The sequence below is a fragment of the Drosophila eugracilis genome, unplaced genomic scaffold (assembly GCF_018153835.1).
Source record: "Drosophila eugracilis isolate 14026-0451.02 unplaced genomic scaffold, ASM1815383v1 contig_1806, whole genome shotgun sequence".
NCBI lineage: Eukaryota > Metazoa > Arthropoda > Insecta > Diptera > Drosophilidae > Drosophila > Drosophila eugracilis.
In genome coordinates, this window is record NW_024572651.1 from 19,122 (window position 1) to 43,506 (window position 24,385).

The 24,385-nt window shown below is 37.8% G+C and overlaps 1 protein-coding gene across 2 annotated transcripts; it reads left to right on the plus strand.

The window, feature by feature from the left end:
• The first annotated feature begins 4,677 nt into the window (after positions 1-4,677).
• LOC108114106 (protein gustavus) lies at positions 4,678-24,087 on the plus strand. Of its 2 annotated transcripts, none has more exons than XM_017224991.2 (3): positions 4,678-4,791; positions 13,516-14,405; positions 23,236-24,087. In XM_017224991.2, coding segments are annotated over exons 1-3 (1,032 nt in total). In that variant the 5' UTR covers positions 4,678-4,789; the 3' UTR covers positions 23,376-24,087. The 2 variants fall into 2 exon arrangements, with proteins under 2 accessions (XP_017080480.1, XP_017080396.1); XM_017224907.2 differs by lacking the exon at positions 4,678-4,791 and adding an exon at positions 13,087-13,341.
• The last annotated feature ends 298 nt before the right edge of the window (positions 24,088-24,385 follow it).

Here is a 24,385-nt window from a genome sequence, read left to right on the forward strand (position 1 = left end):
AAAATACGTATTCCTAAGCCTACATTTTTGCACTTTTGGTTTTCCGGGTTTTGTAGGCATTAGGGTGGGCTTGGGATGGGAAAAAATAATTCGCATTTGGGGCTTCAAAAAATTCTACATAGCTATTCCGAACTTTCTATCACTTGTAATTACCGAGATATCAGAAATTGATGTTTCACATAATTTCCTGTATTGTCGCGGGACGGATTAGGGCTATCGATAGCTAGTCAAGTTTAAAATTAAGCGCCGCTAGAGATCTGTATTTGTGTGAAAGAACTTGAGGATCGTGTAATTCGGTCACTCTAAGCGGGCCATTGATCAGCTTAAGCTGAGGACAAGCAAAGGCCGCCAGGCGTCCTGTTGGAATCAGGCCATTGGGCAAACGGGCACCCTGTCACAACAACAACTGTGAGCTATTCTCCATTTTGTGCTACCGAAACGGAACAGCGTGAACTAAAACTAACTAAATTAACGAAATGGTTAATATTCCTGTGCGCGTTCACGAAGGCAACGACTGCTTATTAGCGCACAGAATTGGAGAATGACCAGAGGCTAGTGAAAGCCTTGAAGGGCGAGGCCGGAGTCGCTGCTCATCCACTCCAAAAATGTGCACGCTGTTATGGAGCAACTATAATTTCTCTATTTACGTCCAGAGCTACTGATCCGTAGCCAACTGGAGAGTGTGTGATGTGCATCCAATTCAGGAGGCAAACATTGTAAGGATCGTGCCGTTCGTTGTCAACCACGGTCAGAAGCCAGCACTTATGGATCCCAACCCTAATAGAGGAGCTGGTTACCAAGTTGCCGATGACCAAAAGGTGAGACTGGGCGAAGCACACGGCTACGATACAGTCGGCTCCATGAATTAGCCAAACTGGTGTGCACTGTCACGGACGTCTGAACCAAGGAGCACCCGAGGCGAAGGATTCTGCCCGAAGCGTTGGAGGGGCGTTACGCAAGCCACCCCAGACGTTTCCCAATGTGTGAGGGATAACACGAGATTAATAATTGCAAGAAATTCAACCACGCTTCTGCAACGACGCGGATCTAGTCCATTAGAAAGTTGAGGTTGTATTTTACGTGTTTGGAGTATGAACATATGGCCCAGTTCTCCAAGAAGGACCAAATGAGGAATCACCACCTACTCCATGAATCAGCTGGACATCCCAGTCAGCCGCGTGTCGCAGATTGAGGCCGCACGAGGTATCACAGTTAAGACCGAGAGCTGTACAGAAAATGCAGCAGATGAATGCCACAGTCGAGTCGACCACTGAATGAGCAGTGGCTTGGCGGAAAATCTGCCAAAAACGCATGAGAATGGTAAGAAAAAGCCAAGAACGTGTACGGCGTAGCCATTTTCAATCTTCCGATGCAGAGCGTGCGTCAGGAAGATGTCAAGGCAGTGAAACGAAATGCGCGCCTGCCTTGAAGCCGAACTACAGCGCGACACCAAGGATCCTAATTGGACTGAATCATCATCATTTATGGACCGGTGAAAAGAAAGGAGAGCTCACGGCTTCAGAGATCGTGCCTTCTAGTCGAGGCACAGGATAATCTTCTGGAGAAGCGATAATTTCGATATTGACAATTTCGGAGTTAAGCCGGCACAGTCAGTCGCCTGGCGCCGTCAGTCGGAGATGGCCCTGAGTATCCTGGAGAAGACGACTAAGCGAGTAGGCCGACGATATCAGACTGGGCTGCTATGGAGAGCCGACAAGGTGAGACAGAGAGCTACAGTAAGGCACTCAAGAGACTCGTCAACATCGAACGAAATATCAGGCGCGATGTGAAGTTCGCGCTAGCGTACAATGGAATAATGGCTGATTATTTAAAGAAAGGTTATTCACGACGACTAGTCTGGGACTAGTTTGGGTCCCTGCCGCACTTCGGGGTGGGAAACCATAACAAGCCTGCAAAAATCCGGCTGGTCTTTTACGCGGCTGCTAAGGTGAACGGCGTGTCATTATATTCAGCTCTAATTAAAGGCCCACAGCGCTACAAGCCTCTTCCGGCAGGGCTCTTCCATTTTCTGAAAGGAGCTGTTTGTGCAGACATCAAGGAGATGTTAGGATACAGCACATATGCGTATGTGCCCAGATGCGACCAGAGGTTCCTGTAGAGGAACGAAGACGATCCTCGGAAACCCGACTTATACGAGATGCACGTGATTAGGTTCGTAGCGGCATGCTCACCATGCTCAGCGGATTATGTGAAGACCGTGAATGCCTTAAAGTATTACTATATGATGACCGCCAAATTATTGATGAGAGAGATTTGGCGGAGAGGAGTCAGCCAATAGCAGGCGAGTTAGCAGCAACTTTTGAGAACTGGCGGCAAGGAATGAGCAAAATTGAGGAGTTCCAATGTCCACGCCATTTCTTCATTGATGGACGAGTACGAACGCTACAGCTGCACACCTTCGTGGATTCCAGCCAGTTGGCATTCGCAGCAGCGGCCTATTAGAGGGCCTCATACGAAAACGGAGACGAGCAGGTGCATTTTGTTCAAAGACGAAGTGCGCTCCGATGAGTTTATGTTAATCCCGCGACTGGAACATCAAGCAGCAGTATTGGGCATGAGATTTATGGACAGTGTCAGGCAGGAGCATGATAAGGCGATCAGCGGCTGCGTATTATGGACAAACTTTAAGACAGTGCTGCACTGGATAAGCATAACTCGCCGGAGATACGAGCAGTTCGTCGGAAAACGGCTGGCAAAAATTCTAGAATCCACGAAGGCATCCCAATGAACATGGATTCCGTCTGCCAAAATCGTGGCAGATGATGCGACAAGGCTGCGCAAGGGAGTTGACCTGAGCATTGGTTCGCGGTCGCTAAGCGGTCCCTCATTTCTACGAGGCCCAGAAGAGGGCTGGCCGAGTACAAGTGATGAATGGGTTCCCCGACGCCAGAAGAAGATGAGATGAGATGTGAGTTTGCCCTGGTTGTGGTGAGCTTTATATCCTTACAGAGAATTTTCTAGCTACATCTGATTGGTGATCAGCACCGCATGGGTGCTCAGATTTATTAGACGATGCCGTGGACTACGTTGCAATCGAGAATCGTTTGCTGAGGACAGCCTAGGAAAGGCCGTCCAGGGTAACCGACTGTACGAGTAGTCCCCATACTTCGACGATGACGGAGTAATGCTAGCCTGCGGAAGGATCGACGACGCGTCGTGCGCGTAGCCTCACACAACGACGAGGCGTCGTGCGCGTAGGCCGATCTTACTGTCTCATGAGGAGCCACTGGCGGAGATGATTGTACGACATCACTACGAAATGATGTGCCTCCAAAGCACGGAGGCAACTATCGAAGCAATGCGGCAGAAGTTCTGGATAACGAGCCTACGGAGACATAGTCAACTCTCGTCCGCTTATTTATCTAGGAGGGTCCACTGACACCCTACGATTTGCTGAAGGGAGCGCCCGATATCACGGATCTTTCCAAGGATGACGGAGGAGAGTCTGAGAGATGCGCTACCAGGAAGCAGTGGTGCATAGCAATAATGAAGTGGGCTCGATTCTGTAAGAGATGGTGCCTCGTCAAGCGGCGGTGCGGACTAACGATAGGGCCAAGACGACGATGCGTCCCACTTCGAAGCTTGCTGTCCTGTATGTGGTGGGGATGTCACGGAATAGATTAATAGATTAAATTTACCGCCGCTGTGTGAGAATTTTAGGATCGTATTAGTCGGTCCCCCTAAACGAGGCAATGACGAGCTTAAATTAGGTGCGCCAAATTACACCGATTTGCGCCGTAAGCGAAGGGATTGTAATTAGTTACGTTATCATAAGTTAATATTCTAGAATAGAACACATGGCATCACGTCACACACGATGTTGTTATTGAATATGGCATTTCCCGTGATCGGTCGTGCGGCGTCAGGTATTTCTTACGCTAAAGCTTATTTTGTAAAATTATTTTAGAGTAAAAAAAATGGCATCACGTCACACACGATGTTGTTATTGAATATGGCATTTCCCGTGATCGGTCGAGCGGCGTCAGGTATTTCTTACGCTAAAGCTTATTTTGTAAAATTATTTTAGAGTAAAAAAAATATTTATTAGTATTTTAATATTCTGTGTTTTATTAGAAATTTACCTCTCACGAATAACCTGGTTCAAAATTTTTCAACAAATACTATCAAATTGAATGATGGTGATTCGGCTGATATGGTTACTACATTAGGACAATTACAGAACCTGATAGAACCAAAAACTAACGCGCATGCGAAACTTCTCGGCACTTTGAACAAGATTTTCTTTCAGTAGCTCCAATTATAGATTCGCATCCATAACTCCATTAATAAACAAGGGGTACCAAGAGTCTTCATAAAGGCCTATTCAGCTAGAAAGTTCGCCTACAAAATTAATAAGAGTTACAATATTGTTACTTCGCTGTTTAATAATTATTTATTAAAAGAGTTGTACATTTGGACTAGTTTTGTTTCTGTAAAAGTTTTCTTACGTTTTTTAATATTATACCTAGATTCTTAATCCAATACTTATAAAAAATACGAGTCTTATAAAGATTCGATAACAGTAATACTGAACCACAGTCTGGACGGACCTGTGATCAAACAAAGCATATTAAAGTATTTTTAATTTTCAATCCCGTGTAATATGCCCTATTAAGTTTCTGTAAATTATAAAAATCGTTACATGTCCGTTTACAGTCGATGAACATATTTATGTATGTACAGTATGCTTTATGAATTAAATGATTTGCCGTCGTATTTTGCTTAAAGTGTTTTGTTTTTATTCTGGGAATACCAACAATTAAAAGTAATGTAAGTAAATTGGTGCATATTTTATGAAATGTTTGTATATTTATGTATAAAAACATATGTTTCATATATATCAAACATATTTTTGTACATACTATACATTTATTTTTTATAAACTAATGTTTTCAGAATTTATTCTTAATTATTTTATTAAGCTGATTTAATTACATTTGTTATTCATACGAACAAATGTATCTGAATTATGAATTATAAATGTGATTATGTCCTTTTTTGTATGTTTCTATTTACATATATTTACATATATACATGTATACATACATATGTATGATTAGCGTACATACGCGTACATAAACATGAACATATTTTATACATAAATAATAGAGTCTAAAAATATTTTTACATGTACATACCCCCATGAGTTGGAAATTTATTCCTTAATATCTCGCAAAATACGTAACGTAATATCTGAAATGAAAGAATATATTCGAGAATGTATTTTAAACATAAACATAAACAAGTTTTAACTTTAATACTACATAATTTCCTTAATAACACAAAAAAGTCATTTTTTTACGCACAAAAATTATTCGTACACTTTATAAAATGTTGAAAAAACAACAATTTCAAAGATTTAAAGATTTTAATCTTTAGTGAGTCCTTCGTTGGCCTTAATGGAAGCTTGTAAACGTCGACACATGCTTTTTATAAAGTTGCTCTCCTCGTCAGCATCAATTGAATCCCATTCAGGTATTAATGCGGTTTTTAAGGATTCCTTCGAGGATATGTTGTCCTTTTCTGGAGGATATCCCATAAATGTTTAATGGGATTCAAATCTGGTGATTGTAGAGTCGGTTTTTGCTCCTTGCAGTGATATAAAAGCCACTCTTGCACTAAATACGACAAATATTTCGGTTATCTTATTTCAGTTATCTTATTGAAATACGAAAGACTCTGGATTCTGTCCAAGTTTAAGGGCACTTGGAATTAAATTTTGGCCTAAAATGTCTTTATACATAAATTTATTAATTTTATCTTCCAAAAAGACCATTCGACCCACTCCACCTGCAGCTGTACACCCATAAACCATCACATTCTGGCCAACGTGCTTAATATGTGGTTCCTTCCAGATTTTCTATGTTCTACTGCAAATTCTCCAGTGATTACGTATTTTTTTTTATAAAACTTCGCATTGTGGAAAATGACTTGACAATATTTCTACCAATTTCGGGTTAATTGCGGTTCGCTAAATACAATTTTATCATAGTTTTTCGAAAATTTAACGATAAATCTTGACCCCTACCCATTTCGTCCAATTACAGCAAAAAAAAAGCAGCGAAACTAACTAAACAACTTTGAGAATAGTACACCGAAGTTTGCTCCGAAATACAGTTCAAACAAGAGGAAACGCTATAGTCGAGTGCCGCGACTATAAGATACCCGTTACTGTTTTACAAAATTTTAAGATATTATTATGCTAGTGGAAATTCACAAGGCGCCACCTATTGTCAGAGGAAGTATGTTGAGTATGCTTATAGTGACGTCACTGCCCATGTGAGGCCTTATAACCTTTATTTCTTTATAAATAGCGAAACATTGTTCCGATTTGAAATATCTTTGGAAAATCAATAGATATTAAAAGAAATAAGTTATACAAGGTCAAACGAAGGCATTCATAATAATATAATAGAGGCCACAGTTTTCCACGGTTTGTGGGCGTCGCCGGATGCAACTTCGTGGCAAGTTCCAGAGGCACCTCTTAAATAAGTGTTCCTAAGCAAAATTTTGTAGCTCTTATAGTTTTCGAGATTTTGGCATTTTTGGTTTTTCGGGTTTTGTAGGCATTAGAGTAGGCGTGGCTTAATTGAGCATCATAAATCCAAATTTTCTATCTCTTATAGTTACCGAGATATCAGCTTTTCTAGAAAATCCGAAAACCGTCTTTTGAGCCTTGTGGGCGTATGGGTGGGTGTGGCCGGATAGCAGTACCGCTATAAGATGCGCTGGCATCTAAAGATTATACTTTCTGAATTTCAACTTTTTAGCTCCAATAGTTCCTGAGATTTCAGCTATTTTAGTTTTTGCGATTTGTGGGCGTGGCAGAATGCTGTAATAAACTTGCACTGCGTAGTTGCCTCAAGAAACTTCATGGTTAATCTCAATTTTGTATCTCTTATAGTTCCTGAGATCTCAGCGTTCATACGAACAGACAGACGGTCTTCGCTATTCATCCTAATCAAGAATATATATACTTTATAGGGTCGGAAACGCTTCCTTCTACCTGTTACATAGTTTTCAACGAATCTTGTATACCCTTTTACTCTACGAGTAACAGGTATAAAAAGAATCGCGGATTACCGTTGGATTCAGAAATAGAAGTAAAGAATAAGAAGTGTCCGAATAATTTTTGTGCGTAAAAATGACTTTTGTGTTATTAAGGAAATTACGTAGTATTAAAGTTAAAACTTGTTCATTTTATGTTTAAAATATATTCTCGAAATGTGTATCTTTCATTTGAGATATTACATTTTAATTTCCGTTACGTATTTCTCGAGATATTAGGCAATAAGCTTGCAACTCATGGGTGTACGAATAAATTATGTGCAGATTGTATGTATGTACATATATGTACAGTGGCTTGCAGCCTATTTCGTGCAGTTACCTAAAAAGAAGTTTGAGTCGTTATTCCTGCTAAACTAAAATAGATAACAAGAAAATTAAAACGCAGTTTTGTAACTGGTAATATTAACATGTTTATTAAACTAAAACGATTTTCATTATCATAAAAACCAAAAAAACCTATTTAATAAAAACAAAATTTTCAGTCTTTTCCATGCCGTAGCTTATTTCATGCAGCAGATTCTACTTAACTTATTATTTAGTACAGTATTTTAGCAGGGAATATTTACATATTTATTAAACAAACATAATCAAAAAATCAAACAAGTTATTTATTAAAAACAATATGTTTAGCCTTTTTCTCTGCCGCAACTTATTTCCTGCAGCAGATTCTACTTAACTTATTACTTGTAATTTAACAGCTAATGGAAAAAATCATGAAGAAACTAACTTTTTAGTGGATACCACTGAATTTTTTTTGCCATTCTTCCATAGGAACAGTATTCCGATTAGTTTTGGTCGAAATCTTCTTCCTTACAGGGATGTCCAATATTTCCCATAAATTATCGATCACAATTAAATCTGGATACTGTATTGGTGGTAAACCGACATTAGGGCAGTTCCAGATAAGCCAGGACTTCACATTTCCTGCAGGAAATTTATGGGAAATATTTGAATCGCTGTAATTATGGGAATCTCGGTAAATATAAGGAATAGAAAGTTCGGAGGTTTTTATGATGTCCCAAATGATAATGAGAATGAGAAGAGTTTTTGAGCCTATAAAGTTCATATATTCTTGATCAAGATCAATAGCCAAGTCGATTAAGCCATGTCCGGCTTTCCGTTATCAGGCTGTCCGTATGAACGCTGAGATCTGAGGAACTATAAGGGATACAGAGTTACTGCGCCGAGTGCATAAGACACTAATATCGTCAATATCAGAGTTAAAAAACGGCCTTAAAAAGAGTGGGGGAATTAGTCCTACATATTCCAAAAAAAATATTAAAAATATGCTAAAACACTTAATCGATATCATAACAAATTATTGCTATCATACCTAATATTAGGATAGGTTTGTTTTCTAGATAAAGTAGTTATATTTTAGTTACCTTTGAAAATACCGAATATAAAGAAGCAACATTTTACGTTTTTCTTTGATGTTTTTAAATTTTAAGTATATAGTTGTAACCTTTTTTTTTGCGTTTGGAATAAAACCTAATTACTGTAAATACATACTGTTAAAAAAATTTTCTTTAAAATTAAACAACAGTTTTTGACTTCAGCGTAAAAAAAACTACTTTATTGTGCTTTATAAAAAAGTGAAAACATAAACCAATAAATGCGACGGGAGCCAATTAAAAACCAAATCTTAAAATAAAAACAAGAAGAAATGCTATAGAATAGTTCCGCGATTCCACAGATATCTTCCGTTACTGTCTTACACAATTCAAAGTATTCATCTTGCTAGTGGAAATGGACGAAGGTTTACTTTTTATCAAAAAAGCATTTTTACTTTCTGATAGTGACGTCACTGGGAGCCCATTTCCCCGTGAGGCCTTATAGCCTACAGTTCTTCATAAATAGCGAAAGAATAATCTATTATATATTATATATGGGCGTGGCTAGATAGTGAAAAATTAATACGCATTTGGGGCATTATGAAAAACTACATGTTTATTTCAAACTTTCTATCTTTTATAGTTGCCGAGGTAACGACAAGAAGCGAATACCGTCTTTCCACCGTGGTGTGGCCCCATACTACTTAAGATGCGCTGGCATCTCAAAACTATACAAATTTAATCCCAACTTTCTAGCTCTAGTAGTTCGGGAGATTTCAGCGATTTTATTTTTTCGTTATTTGTGGGCGATAGGGTGGGCGTGGCATGCTGAAATAAACTTGCGCTGCGTAAGGACCTCAAGAATCTGATTAATCTCTACTGTGTATCTTTTATAGTTCCTGATATCTAAGCGTTCATTAGACTTAGACTTAGATTGATCCCGGTCAAAAATATACATACTTTATAGGGTCGGAAACGCTTCCTTCCACCTTTTACGCTTTTTTAATATACCCTCTTACTCTACGAGTAACGAGTATAATGTTTTTCTAAAATCATGGTCGAACCAGGTCGAACGAAAATCGACATATTATTTCGGCTGTTAAATTAGGAAAATTGTTTTATGCTACATTTATACCCTGGTGACCTTTTTGATATAAAAACCGCACTCTTTCTTAATCTCCTTAGTAAAGTTTCGCATCAACATATTCAGTTACATTTTGTACGACTTTCTCATGATAGCATTTTAAAATGTTTTTAAAAGATCTAATTTATAAAATATCCCTAATAAATAAGTGCAAAATCATAAACAAATATTGGTTGCATTGGCAAGAGCGATTAAAATAAATTATTTTGTACAAGTTTTTGGTGCCATCTGTTTCTAGAACCATAAATGACGTGGTTAAATATCTGACAGTAATTCCATTGCCCAAATATTGCCCCTTTACCGAAATAACTCATGATAAGATTAATCTTCGCTCTTTGCAGAACTCAGCAGATTAACCACTGGACCCATGCTCTGTTGAGTTTCACTCAAATTCTGCTCAATCGATACAACAGAATATTAAAATATTTACTCTTATTCAGTATCAACTTCGTCAACTGACATAATATCGGTTACATTCAAATTTAACATGTTATGATAGGATGCGCTTATTTATTGACAGAGTGCCTTTCTTTCCTTAAAAACTATGAGCCTTAATCTCATTTTATCTTCCTTCTTTATCTGGAAATACTAGGACTAATATATCATGGAAACTATTTAGACCCATTTTTTGGAAGCATTGCCGTGTTCTAAATTTAAATCCATTGTGGATTAAATTTATTTTTCTTTTAATTATCAATTTTATATCGAATATAAATACGATTTGATGTTTTACACATTGATATATTACGTAATCCCTTGTTCCTTAATGTTTCACCTTCAATGTAATCAAAAGTAATCATTGGATTACCACCAATGCTTACGTTATCAAAATAAAACAAAAAACGCTATAGTACGTGTTTACAATTCAAAGTTACTTAAAGATCGTATATTTTTCAGATATAAAGGTTGTAGGACACCTTCTATTAGGTCCAGTGAAAGGCGACGTCCTCAAAGTGTTTCATCTATATCTTGATGTCGAGTTTCAGTGGCATCTCTAAAATACGTATTCTTAAGCACAACTTTCTAGCTCTTATAGTTCCCGCGATTTTTGGATTTTTGGTTTTCGGGGTTTTGTGGGCGTTAGGGTGAGCGTGTCTAGATGGGAAAAAACAATTCGCATCATCATAAAAACCTACATGCTTAATCCAAACTTTCTATCACTAATAATTACCGAGATGCGCTGGTATCTCAAGATTATACATACTTAATCTTAACTTTCTAGTTTTAATAGTTCCTGAGTTTTCAAAGATTTTAGTTTTCCGTGATTTGTTGGCGTTATAATGGGCGTGGCAGGATGCTGTAATAAACTTGCGCTGCTTAGGGACCTCGGGAATCTGCCTGATTAATCTCAACTCTTTGTCTCTTATAGTTCCTGAGATCTCATGCTTCATACGGACAGACAGGACGAGTAACGGGTATACAAATGTTTAATAACCATAGAATCACCTTAAACCCGAACATAGATATGTTTTAAACTATAAGTAAATATCTAGGATTCAAATTTATACTATTTTACGCATTGTGAGTTTGTTATATCGCCAAATTTGCCATGTCCGTCGAAGCAAAATGAAATGTCCAAATCAACGCAGAGATCCCGGCAACTAAAAGAATATCTCTATGGTTGCTATTAGGAATATAGATTTCGCTCAAATCTGGGGAACTTTATAGATACAAAATTGTGACTACCAGACATAGGCAGAGAATTTCATATTTTCACTAGTGCCAAAATTATGGCTTATATGGCGTTATGTCCTCCAATGTCCCTGAGATTATTGATCTTCAGACAGTTCTGACCTATATTTTTTAGGAGCTTTTGTGGCACACTTTTGTTAAAAAACGCGATTATTATTTTTTCTGTTATTGTCCTCGTTTGAAATTGCGAAAGTCAAGAACGAGTTGACTTCTGCCATGAGTAAATTCCAAAAGTGACCCTCGCCAAAGGTGGTTCATCTGAGCAATGCACGTTATCAATATTTGCCGCTGCCCTGTAGACTGTGGCAGGGCCACAACGATGGGACGCTGACGGCCTATTTAGGTAAGCTAGTGCTAGAGTTGGTTGCACCATCCTAAAAAGTAGTCCACTATTACGCGAAATGTGGGTTATTAAAGATCTGGCTTATACCGGCTTAAGGTTGTAGATAAGTTTGAGTAGTGGTCTGTTGATGATTTTGCCTCTTTGGATTTTGTCTGCCATAATTGTCCTCCTGTCTTTTTTTGTTTCACTTTTTGTGCCAAGGCTAGAGATAATAGTTTGCGGCTTTGCAAAAACTGAGGCCGCAATTTTCTAAAGTAATTCCTGCTTCTCTTGCTTCTTTAAAGCGGCCTGCTCTGCCAAAGTGTTGATGATGACGAACATATAGCACCTATATTTTTTTAGCAGGTGGTGTGAATTTGAGTGTTTTGGTGTCAAGGTCTGAGTTCATATTTCATATTTTAACGCCAATGTTCCTGTTTCTGTATCGGATTCGTCATGTGTAATGGGGAGCTGAAAAAACGACCACAAAAATGCAAAAATCAATGCTCAAAATTGAGATATTTACATAATACAAATTAGCCGTGTTATGGGCATATTATTTAGATGCCAAAATACATTAAATTTGTAGCACTATATTTTATTCTATATTCTGAGCACTGTAATTTCAAGTTTTCTGTAGTAACTGGGGCTGGGAAAAATTGTAGTAAACAGTGAACATAAAAATGTGAACCACGGCTTCCATTTACAGTGCCTCGCAGCTTATTTCGTGCAGTTACCTGAAAAAAGTTTGAATGGTTATTCCTGCTCAACTAAAAAAGATAACAAAAATATTTAAACGCAGTATTTTAGCAGGGAAAATTTACATGTTTATTAAACTAGCATAATCAAAAAAGGTATTTACTAAAAACAACATGTTCAGCCTTTTTCTCTTCCTCAGCTTATTTTGTGCAGCAGATACTACTTAAGTTATTATTTGTAATTTAGCAGCTAATGGAAAAATCATTAAACCATGGAAGAAACTAACTTTTAAATGGATTCATCTGGATTTTTTTGGCATTCTTCCATTGGAACAGTATTCCGATCGTTTTTGGTCGAAATCTTCTTTACAAAGATGTCCAACATTCTCATAAATTTCCTGCAGGATATCCTGCGGTGCCTGCCGTCTGTGCAGGAGTATTATCCCAAATGACGGCGCTAAGTAATTTGCAAGAGTTTGTCTATTGACTTGTATAAACTGCTGTTATCTTTTATATTGGATTGGGTGAAACGGTTTTCATTCTAACTGTTACAAACTTTTCTATGAGCAAATTGTATAAAAAACCATATTGTGTAAATGGATTTATCTTAGTAGTGCCAGAGGAAGTATTTAAGCAAAATATTTTGAATCATATATCGTGTAATATCAAATTTTTGTGCCTTTCCAAAATCCTTTTTTTTTTTAATTTTAAAAATATAAACCAACAGTTTGTATTATAAAACCAAAATTGGTTCGTGTATGTGCCTTCAAAAATCCATTATATCTGTAACCATAAACACCCTGTTTGCAATTTACCCAAGTGTGGTATGGCTAGATGCAAGCGCTTTTTGTAATCGGCGCCGTTGTGTTTTCAAGGAGAATAATATTTGGGATATAATTTAAAAATTTTTTTATTTAGTAGGTTTGCCTACCATCTCTGTACATATACGTACAATGAAAATTGGTACTACATAGGTAGGAGAGATAATTAAGTATTCTCCGGTGACGCCATTTTGTCCAACGTTTAATTTTGTGTCCAATAAATGGATTTTGGTAAAAACAGGTAACTGTTCTTTAATTTAGGGCTAATTTAAACAACTAGTAAAGTGTTAATTCACAGTGTTTCAAAAAGTTTATATAAAAGTATCCATATTTCCAATGCCAATTTTTTAATATACATGGAAATGTGTGTACGTGTTTACAATTCAAAGTTACTTAAAGATCGTATATTTTTCAGGTATAAAGGTGGTCGGACACCTTCTATTAGGTCCAGTGAAAGGCGACGTCCTCAAAGTGTTTCATCTATATCCACACTATCACCGAGAGCCGTCTTGTCGAGGTTGGAACCAAGGGAGTTTGAACGTCTTCGTTTATCTTACAAAGTCGCTATCGACCAAAGAAGATCCAGAAGCTGCCGTGGCATGAACATGGGCCAAAAAATTAGTGGTGGAGTCAAAACAGTTAGTCGAAATGATTCACAGTCTACTTTTAAACCAATAATACCAAGAGAGTTACAAGCTGATTTTGTCAAACCAGCGCGAATTGATATCTTACTTGATATGCCACCAGCGACTCGAGAACTACAATTGAAACATTCATGGAACTCCGAAGATAGGTCGTTAAACATTTTTGTAAAAGAAGACGACAAGTTAACATTTCATAGACACCCAGTTGCTCAAAGTACTGATTGTATTCGCGGAAAACTGGGGCTAACAAAGGGATTGCATATTTGGGAAATTTATTGGCCAACGAGGCAAAGAGGAACACATGCTGTTGTTGGGGTATCTACTGCAGATGCGCCTTTACATTCAGTTGGATACCAAAGTTTAGTCGGATCAACTGAACAGAGTTGGGGCTGGGACTTGGGAAGAAATAAATTGTACCATGACTCAAAAAACTGTGCTGGTATCACATATCCAGCCATATTAAAAAACGATGAAGCTTTTTTAGTACCCGATAAATTTTTAGTAGCGCTAGATATGGACGAAGGAACACTTAGCTTCATTGTTGACCAGCAGTATCTTGGTATTGCCTTTAGAGGTCTGCGAGGAAAAAAACTATACCCCGTAGTCTCGGCAGTTTGGGGTCACTGTGAAATAACAATGCGGTATATTGGTGGATTAGATCGTAAGTACATTTTAATACTATTAACTCATTTAATTTCTTTATTTTATAACTTAATGTTTGATTGGAATAAAAAAATCCCGCTATTATACATACCCGTTATTCTGGTAACCACTTTAAAAAAAAGTCTAATAGAAATAAACGTATTGTAAAATGTATTACTTACCATATATGCATAGTAATGTAAAAAAAATTTTTTTCGTTTCTATTATTTTTTCCATTACTGTATAGCGCATATAGCAAAGCAATTTTTTTAATCTCGCAGTCGCAAACTGTATATATGTACTGTATAGTTACCAATATCTCAGCGTTCGTACAGATTGGCCAGTTTAAAGCGGTTTTTAAGCATTAAAATCAGATTAGATGATAAAAAGCCTTGAGCTTAATCCCAATTCCCTATCTTTGAGTTGACCATTGATCCTGATAAAGTACATAAATGTATTTCTATTAGGGCTGAAAAGCTTTCTTCTTAAATTATCATTACCTATATCATGCCCCGCTTAAAATTTTATCAAATTTTGTATTTAGATATACAAACAGATTGCCGGAGGTTCACTTCTAGGTACACAATAATGCTTCCGTTGACTGTTGTGGGACACAATACCGACCACATAAATAATAAAACAAGAAGAAATGCTATAATTGAGTGCCGCGACTATAAGATGTCCGTTACGGTTTTACACAATTTTAAAATATTCATTTTACTAGTGGAAATGGACAAAGCGCCACAAAAAAAAAAAACATGTTTATGGTATGGTAACGCCACTCTCCATGTGAGGCATTATTATTATTTTTTTTTTTTTCGCGCGACTCCCGTTGCTTGACGTGCAACCCACCTCCCGCCCAAGCGACCGAGGGGCGCTGCCGTCTGACGTACGGCTCGGAACACGGGGATAGATCCGAGTGGATTAGGAAAGATACGAGGAAAGTTAGTTTTGTGCTAAATGGATTAGTATCGAAACTTTCAAAGTGTTAGGAGAAGAGTTAGAAGTAATTTTATAAAGATCATTGTAGTTTGAACATAGTACCCGAAATGGTTCAAAGTTCAAACTATAATGCTCTAAGGATAAAGGAATATAGTTTCTAGTAATCCTAAGGGGTACATGGATATTCAGGCGGCCTAGAAGGGCCTGGCTATCAATTTCACCCTTAAGAAGATTATGTATAAAGATTACCCCAAGCATCGTCCTACGATAAGCAAGGGATGGCAAGTTGATTAGTAAGAGTCTACTTTGAAAAGAGGGAAGGTGTATATTTGCATCCCAGTTGAGACCGCGGAGAGCAAATATTAAAAAATTCTTTTGGATGGATTCAATAAGGCACTGGTCAACCCCATACTGGGGGTCCCAGATACATGATCCATATTCCAGAATCGGACGAACCAAAGAAATAAAAATATTTTGGTAACATAGGGGTCGTTAAATTCCTTTGACCACCTTTTAATGAAACCAAGAACTCCTCTAGCTTTATTAACCATATGGTCGGAAAACTTAAGTTTTGCATCGAGTAGGATGTCAAGATCTTCAACTGCCTTAATTCTTTCCAGAGCTACACCATGCAAAGTATAAGTGGCAGCTTTAGGTCTTAGGCGACAGAAGGTCATTGCTTTGCACTTAGAGCCATTAAGATTTAATAAGTTTGCAGAGCACCAGTTTTGAAAATTATTAAGGTCAGATTGCAGTTTCACCTGGTAGGAGGCATCAGTATATTGCAGACAGAGTTTGACTTCATCTGCATACATAAGTACTAGGGAGTCATTAATAACCAAGGGAAGGTCGTTAATGAATAAGGTAAAAAGTAACGGGCCAAGGTGGCTCCCCTGAGGGACCCCGGAGGAAGCATAGACTAAAGCAGACACTGAATTTTTAAAAAGAACTCGTTGCGTTCTACCTGTGTGGTAACTGCTAATCCATAATAACCCATATTTCTTCATAAATAGAAAAATAACGTTCCGATTTGAAATATCTTTAGTAAATCTATAGATATTAACAAAAAATGTTATACAAGGTCAATAAAAGATGGTTTGTGGGCTTTATAGCGGGTATGGCAAAATAAACATCTCTAAATACGTATTCCTAGGCCCAACTTTCTAACTCCAAGATTTTCGCATTTTTGGTTTTTTATATAGCTTTGCTTTTATTTATTGAATCTACTCTTAATTTTTGAGACTAACAATAAGTTGACGAATCTTAACATTAAAATTTAACTAACAGTATACTAAGACTGCATTTTGGATGCGCTTCTCTCAGGTCGGTCGCTGGATGGGTAGGTCATTGCGACGAAGGCGTGATTGGTTGCTCAACCTTGTTAGACCTGTCCCCAGGTGGTTAGGGTGCACCGATAGCTTGGTGAAGTTCTTTACCTTCTGTTCTGCGATCACTTCTTTAAGTCGCGGTGTATGTTTTCGTTGCGAACGTACCACGGGTCCCCAGTGATTGTTCTCAAGATCTTCGATTGAACTCTCTGAACAATGTCAATGTTGCTATTGCTGACGTTCCCCCATGATTGGGAGCCGTACATCCATATAGGTTTTAGTACCGAGTTGTACAGCAGGATTTTATATTCAAGGCTAAGAGGTGTGTTCTTTTGGCTTCAATGTTCCGCCGCCATGTGAGGCTTCTGTCGAGATGTACTCCTAGGTATGTTACTCCGTTTGCTTGTGGGACTAGAGTGTTGTTTAACGTAATCGGTGGGCAGTTTTGCCTGTTCAGAATGACGTTACGTGCTTGCATTTAGTTCGCCAATCTGATAGCCATTTTTCAACATCGACCATATGAAGAGCTAGCTGCGCAGTTGCTTGAATCGGGCATTTTGAGCGGCTAAGAATAGCTGTGTCATCGGAAAACGTAGATGTTGTTACTCGTGTGCTTGTCGGGATGTCTGCTGTGTAGAGGATATATAATGTTGGCCCTAGCACGCTACCATGAGGAACTCCAGTTCCAACAGTGTAATCATAAGGTATAGCAGTGTAGCACCTCACAACAAATTTTCTGTTGTGAAGGTATGACTCTAAAATCTTGTGGGTGCTGTAGAGGAGCATTGTCTCGATCTTGTACATTAGACCTTCTAGCCAGACTCTCTCGTTTTTCGAAAGCGTTTTGAATTTATCCGTTCTGATGTTATCCGGTTGACCTGCTCAATTGTTCCATGCTTTTCACGAAACCCAAATTGGTGTGACGGGATTCCTTTCTGGATTTTCAGGTATGTGTTTATCCGAGTCATTAGACATTTTTCAAAGAGTTTAGATAGCCAAGAGAGTAGGCTTATAGGTCTATATGACGTGTGGTCTTTCCCCGGCTTTACCATCATTATTATAATTGACTTTCCATATCACCTGAAAGTGGCCAAGTTTTGCATTGGCATTAAAGAGCTGGGTGAGAGTGCAAACGGCGCAGTATGGGAGCTCAATGATCACTTTCGGAGCAGCCCGGGGATTTTTTCGGATTCAGTTGTCTTTTGATGATGTTAACGAATTCGTTTGGGCCAATCTCATTTGGCTCATGTTGAGGCTGGGGCTCATATGATAGAGTCGGCAAAATAAACGCATTAGTGACAGGATTTGGTTGGAAGACATTTTTAAGGTGGTTGGCAAACGTGCTGCCTCTGTCTGCGTCACTACGCGCCCAGCCGCCTGTGGAATTTCTAATAGGCATCACGGTTTCTTTCGGTGAGCTCAGAGTTGGGTGAGCTCTCCATAGTGAGTGTTTTGTACTATAAGATGACAATTGCTCACTGTAGCGGCGGTGGACATATGTTTCTTCTTGCTGAAAAGCTTGAGCAAGTTGACGTGAGGGATGTTTTAAATTTAGCTTAGCAGATTGCGATCTGAGAAATTGCCATTCTCGACGTAAGCGTCGCTTTTCGAGGACGAGCTGTTCGATTTGTAGATTTGTCTTCTTTTAATTGCATTGTGTGTTTATAGTTTGAGGTGTTGAAACTCGAGCTGCAGAGACGAGTACAGATTCCAGTGAATTAACAAAATTGTCTACGTTGGCTTCATCGCTGAGGTGAGGAGTTAGCTCAATGTGTGAGCTAATATACTTCCTGTACTTAACCCAATTAGTTTTATGTGAGATCAGTTTTAATGGTTGATCCCATGCTCCTGGATGTCGGAGTAGAGTAAAAAGGACACCCGATTGATCAGATGAAAGATGACGGCATTCGGCGCTTATTATATTTTAAGGAATGTTTTTGGTAATCGCAAAGTCTATTAAATCGGGAAGTTTCTTTGTAGTCGAGCTTGTTCTTAGCTTTGATAATTGCATTATAGAGCTGCTTTCCTTTTGGAGTCATGAGACGAGATCCCCAGTGTGTGTGCTTGGCATTGTAGTCTCCTGCTGCTACGAAGTGGTCTCCGAGTGAGTTGAAAAACTTTATAAACTCATCTTCTGCTCTGGTGAAGCGTGGGGGGCAGTATACGGCGGCTAGCGTTAATTGCTTGCCAGTATTTAGGTGTATATTTATGGATGTGGCCTGTAGGTAGTTTTTAGCATACATTTTTAGCATGCTTAGTACGGCTTCTGATTAAAATTCCAGTCCCGCCGTGTGCGGGACCATCTGGATGGTTTGTTCCATAGAATGAATATCCTCGCAGTTGGAAATTGTATCTGTTTGTAAGATGTGTTTCTGAAAGCACCATTACGACGATTTGATTGTCTAGTAGGAATTGCGCTAACTCGAGTTTAAGCTGCGAAACGACGTTAGCGTTCCACGTAGATATTCGTAGGGAAGTCATAATTTGGATTGTTGTGAAACCAGCATTTGTATTAATAGATTTTGGTTTCGCATCAGATCTTGCATTGTTAAATGTGTGTTTTAAATTACGTCTACATTAAAATTATGCATATGGATTATTTTACGACCCCAATTGTAGCATCAGATCTTGCATTGTTGTACGCATAAACGACATAAACTCCGTAAGGCTTTGTTGTAGACTGCATATCATAGCTTCAATGTTACTTTTTGGCTGCTCCGGCTGTTGATGCTGCTGAGCCGTGTTCGGTTCTTGGTATTTGCGGCAGTGAGCTTTTTGAGGCTGGGGTAGCCAGTCCTGATCTTAAAGCACTTGCGTATGAAACATTTTTGGCAGAGTTTATGGGTCCTAGTGAGGATCTGGCTGCAGTCGAGAAGAATACTTCAGGGTTTGACCTGGAGGCTATCAACTGTTTATTTTGGGTGCGGACAGTAATTCCCCGACTTTCCGACTTTTCAGCTCCTTATAAACTGGGCAACCTCTATAGTTAGCAGTGTGATTTCCACCGCAGTTGCCGCACTTTTTCGAGTTGTGGTCATCTTTGGGCGGAGTCATAAAGCTCACCACAAACTACACACACCGGGCGCAGTTTACAGTAAGACCTTGTATGGCCATATTCTTGGCAGTTCACACATTTTACCGGGCCATTGCGTTTGTGCGGCTCCTCAACTGTAATATTTCAATATAACTCTGTAATTATCTTCAGACTTCGTTTGAACTTTTGTTTCCTGGATGTTGCCCCTTACGAGTGGTATTATTGGAAGTTGTCCTTGCCAATAAGCTCTATAATTTTGTTGACAAGAACGTTTGAACTTTTTTCTCGTATGTAAATTGGCAGGGGCTTAGGCTTCCTTTTTTCGACTTCAGTAGATTCGGCATCATCCGCATATTCTGCGAAGATTTAAAAACGGTTTGAGTTCGTGGGCATTTCTATTGCAGCTATGTTAGCATTGCCACGGGTTATTTGCGCTGTTTGCGCTGTTAAACGAGCTGTCGTTACAGTTGCGGTTGTTGTTGTTGTTACGGTTGACGTTGTCAAAGAAATTACTGTGCTAGTTACTGCGCTCTTTGGCTGCAGAGACATCGATGGTAGCGAGGGGGAGCAAGAACGCGCTCTCTCGCTCTCTACGTCTAAGAATTCGGTCAAGTTTGGGGTAATTGACCGTGTTTGGGATGAGCTTGCATTACATTCGCTTGCTTTGAAAGAGAAGTACGCGTTGTTTCTTTGTACTGAGGGCCGTCTTTCGTCTTGCTCACGTTGACGTTGTGTGCGAACGTCGTTTAAACTCATTGTAATCGAGGTTGAGTTTGTCAGAATTTTAAGTGTTATGTTTTATATTAATTAATTAATTAATCAATACAAAGATTACCGATTTCATCGCTAAAAGCGCCTTTTCGCGTTGTTGTTGGTTTACGAAACCAGTCACTGCACTTTTTTGATATTATTGAATACTTTTTTACCGGAGCACAATAAAATAAACGTCTGCATACGACGACGACTATACTCGATTTTTGAACAATTGGCATCGAAAAAAACTAGATGCTAACTCCACATTTCTGTCACTTACAGTTCCCGCGATATCAGATTTTCTACAAAAAGAGAAAACCACCTTTCGAGCTTAGTGGGCGTAAGAGTGGGCGTGGCCGGATAATGATACCACCATATGATGCACTGCCATCTCAAGAGTATGCATACTTAATTCCAACTTCCTAACAGTTCCTGAGAATTCAGCGATTTTAGTTTTCCGCAATTTGTCGGCGTTAGAGTAGGCGTGGCAGGATGCTCAAATAAGTTTGCGTTGCGTATGGACCTCAAAATCTTTATGCTCAATCTTAATGTTGTCTCTCTTTTAGGTCCTGAGATCTCAGATCTCGTACAAACAGACTGACGGATGAACGGACGGACCTGGCTTCGCTATTGATCCTGATCAGAATATATATACTTTATGAGGTTACATATTTTCAACGAATCTAGTATACCCTTTTAGTAGACGAGTAACGGGTATAAAAACAAAAGGAAACGCTATAGTCGAGTGCCGCGACTATAAGATAACCATAACTGTTTTACACAATTTTAAAATATTCATTTTGCTAGTGGATTTTCACAAGGCGCCACCTATTGTCAGAGAAAACATGTTGAGTAACTGATAGTGATGTAACAAACTATGTGCGGCCTTATAACCTAAATGTCTTCATATATAGCGAAATAATGTTCTGATTTGAAAGTTCTTTGTTAAATCGATAGATATTAACAGAAATAAGTTATACAACGTCAAACGAAGGTATTCAAAATAGTATTGTAGACGCCATAGTTTTCCGCGGTTTGTGGGCGTTAGAGTGGGTGTGGCCGGATGAAAACTCTTATAGGTCTCAAGATTTTTGTATTTTTGGTTTTCCGGGTTTTGTGGGCGTTACGGTGAGAAAAAACAAACAAACAATTGGCATTTGGAGCATCATAAAAACCTACATGCTTAATCCGATATTTCTATCTCTTATAGTTACCGAGATATCAGCTTTTCTAAAAAATGCGAAAACCGTGTTTTGAACTTGGTGGGCGTATGAGTGGGTGTGGCCGGATAATAGTACCACTATAAGATGCGCTGGCATATAAAGATTATACATACTGAAATTTCAAATTTCTGGATCTAATAGTTCTGCTCAAACAATCAATCAGTCAATTGTCGTTAATTTTTCATTGAAGACTGATTGCTCTTTTAGAATTGGTATTCATCTATGAATTGAGTGCTTTTATAAATGTTGAGCAACTGAGAGTTTATAATTACTGTAGAATAAATAAACCGGTGCAGTTAAATTTCAAAATTTTATTTCGAGTTCAAATCAAATCAAATCAACTCCGCAACAAAACCTCGCCGAATGCAAGAAGATTAACAACTATAGCTTCGAGCAACAGTAGTTCTACAAAAGCTCTCAAAAGCGCAAGCGCTAGAAAATAACAGTAAAGCGCATGCGAAACTGGAAGAACCAAAGCAAAATAGAAACTGTTGATAAACACACCGCTGCTCATCCGTCTTCGTGTTTGGCTGCTTGGCCCAACAATAAAATTTATAAATTTATTTTAACTTCTCTTACGTGATATCGATATTTCAATTTTGAAATTAAAAAATTGTTAGTTAATTTTTTTTTTACCTTAGCTTCTAATTGAAAATGCTCAATTTTATTTGAAAACTATATCTTCTCACCTTGAAGTCACATGTACTGGAGGGAGAAATTCTTTTCTGCGATGATGAAATAGATGAACACTGATTAATAATTAATAAGTACTCACATTCCGCTTGAGAACTTTCCATTTAACAGCTTCAACACAAATGAATAATGTAAGACTATTTCCTCGACGGGCTTCGACTATACGTGATATATGCAACATTTTTTTTTTTTTAGTGATGTATGCAATTTTATATGAAAAACAATGAAAATAATTGTTGAATATTTGTTTTTTGGGTGTTACCTTTCGTGAACTTAAACTGCTCCGACATGGTCTATTTCCCGGCAGGAGATTTCAACGTCAAAAGATCGAAACAAAAAAGCAATAAATTGACTAAAAGACAGTTACGTTAGTTATGCTTGGACATTAGTTTTTTAGCTATTGAAGAATTTGACTAAACCACCATAATTTCATGCTAGAAAAGGTCTGTAAAATAAAAAAAATTACAAAAAGGGTTGCGTGTGAACAAAGCCAGATTATTTCATAGTCAGTTACAATTTACATATTTCAAATATCTATGGTTTGCAGAATTGTGGCAACACTTTAAAAAACACCAATTTTTAAAAAACGAGTTCGATATCTCGTAAATGTGTGTTTTAAATTACGTCTACATTAAAATTATGCATATGGATTATTTTACGACCCCAATTGTAGTTAAGTGTCGCCCTTTTAACGGATGTGTTTGGTTAAAGTCACCCTACCAATTATAGGTACTCAAACTGCTCATTTTATCTAAAATATCGAATACCAAACTACTCTGAACACATTTCTTGTACGTGCTTGTTTTTCTAAATTGCTAGATATAAATTTATTGTAAAAATGAAATTTTTGTATGTCTAATTTTTTATACTTTTTAGCCGAGCCTTTGCCGCTTATGGATCTTTGCCGAAGAACGATTCGACAAAAAATTGGACGTGCGAATTTGGAGGAACGCATACAACAACTTCAACTTCCTTTATCAATGAAAACATATTTATTGTATAAAAACCGTAGATAATAGTTTAATTAAGTTTAATAAAATAACAATTTCAACTTTTCTGCACGTGATGAAAGCAGTAAAAACTAATTGTGTTAGCTTGTAATAGTATTAGAACAATGTTTGTCTGTCCTCCAACAACAAAATCTTAGGTATAAAATAACTAAAAATACTTTAATTTAGCTCTAAAGGTACATTGTATATTAGAAAGCATGCAAATAATAGTACGCTTACAGTATGACATCTCATGTTTCAATAAATTGGAGAATTTATTTTCATATTCAAAAAATTATTCTCACATTATGCTATGCTAAAATAAATACCATTTAATTTGGGGCACTTAAGAAAGTATAGAAATGCTCAGAAAATATAAAAGTATTTAAATAAAAAAAAAGGATTAAAAACAAAATACACATTTTTGCCCCCCAACTGCGTACTTTACCGAACAATGCCAATGGAAAATGGGAATACGTTATTAATTCCGCGATTGCAATTTAAATCGGCATGTCAAGAGCTAAATAGTCTTCAATATAATTGTGTTTCGTTTGTAATATATAAATGCAAATTTTATTTTTGAACCCTAAACCGAATATCTTTTATTATAGCAATTTTGTAAAAAGTCAATATAATTTTCAATATACACATGTACTTATGCATTTCAGATTGTTTTTTAAGGTTATTATACAAATTCACGAGATTTAATAAAAAAATTTTTAAGAAGTGGAACAATCAATTTCCGTGTATAATCTCATCGATATTAAATTAGTTAGTTCGGATTTCGGATATAAGTTTCACTACATTTATATTAGTAAGCGATAATTTATTTGGTTTATTCAGTCTGCTTCGGCTCTCGGCAAAGTAAGTGTAAATAATAATAAAAATAATAATATATTACCCACTGGAAAATTTCGCATTTCTCCGAAAAAAAAGCTAATTTGCTGCTGTTTTATTTCGGCCATGGATTCACTTAACTCGTCGTCAGTCCCATTGGACTAGATGGGCTGTCAAGCCGTCAGTTAAGCTCGAAATCG

Coding starts and splice junctions, on each gene's coding strand:
- LOC108114106 (XM_017224907.2), top strand. CDS start 13,322: ATGGATTTTGGTAAAAACAG. Junction 13,342..13,515: donor ATGGATTTTGGTAAAAACAG/GTAACTGTTCTT, acceptor TATATTTTTCAG/GTATAAAGGTGGTCGGACAC. Junction 14,406..23,235: donor GTATATTGGTGGATTAGATC/GTAAGTACATTT, acceptor TATACTTTTTAG/CCGAGCCTTTGCCGCTTATG.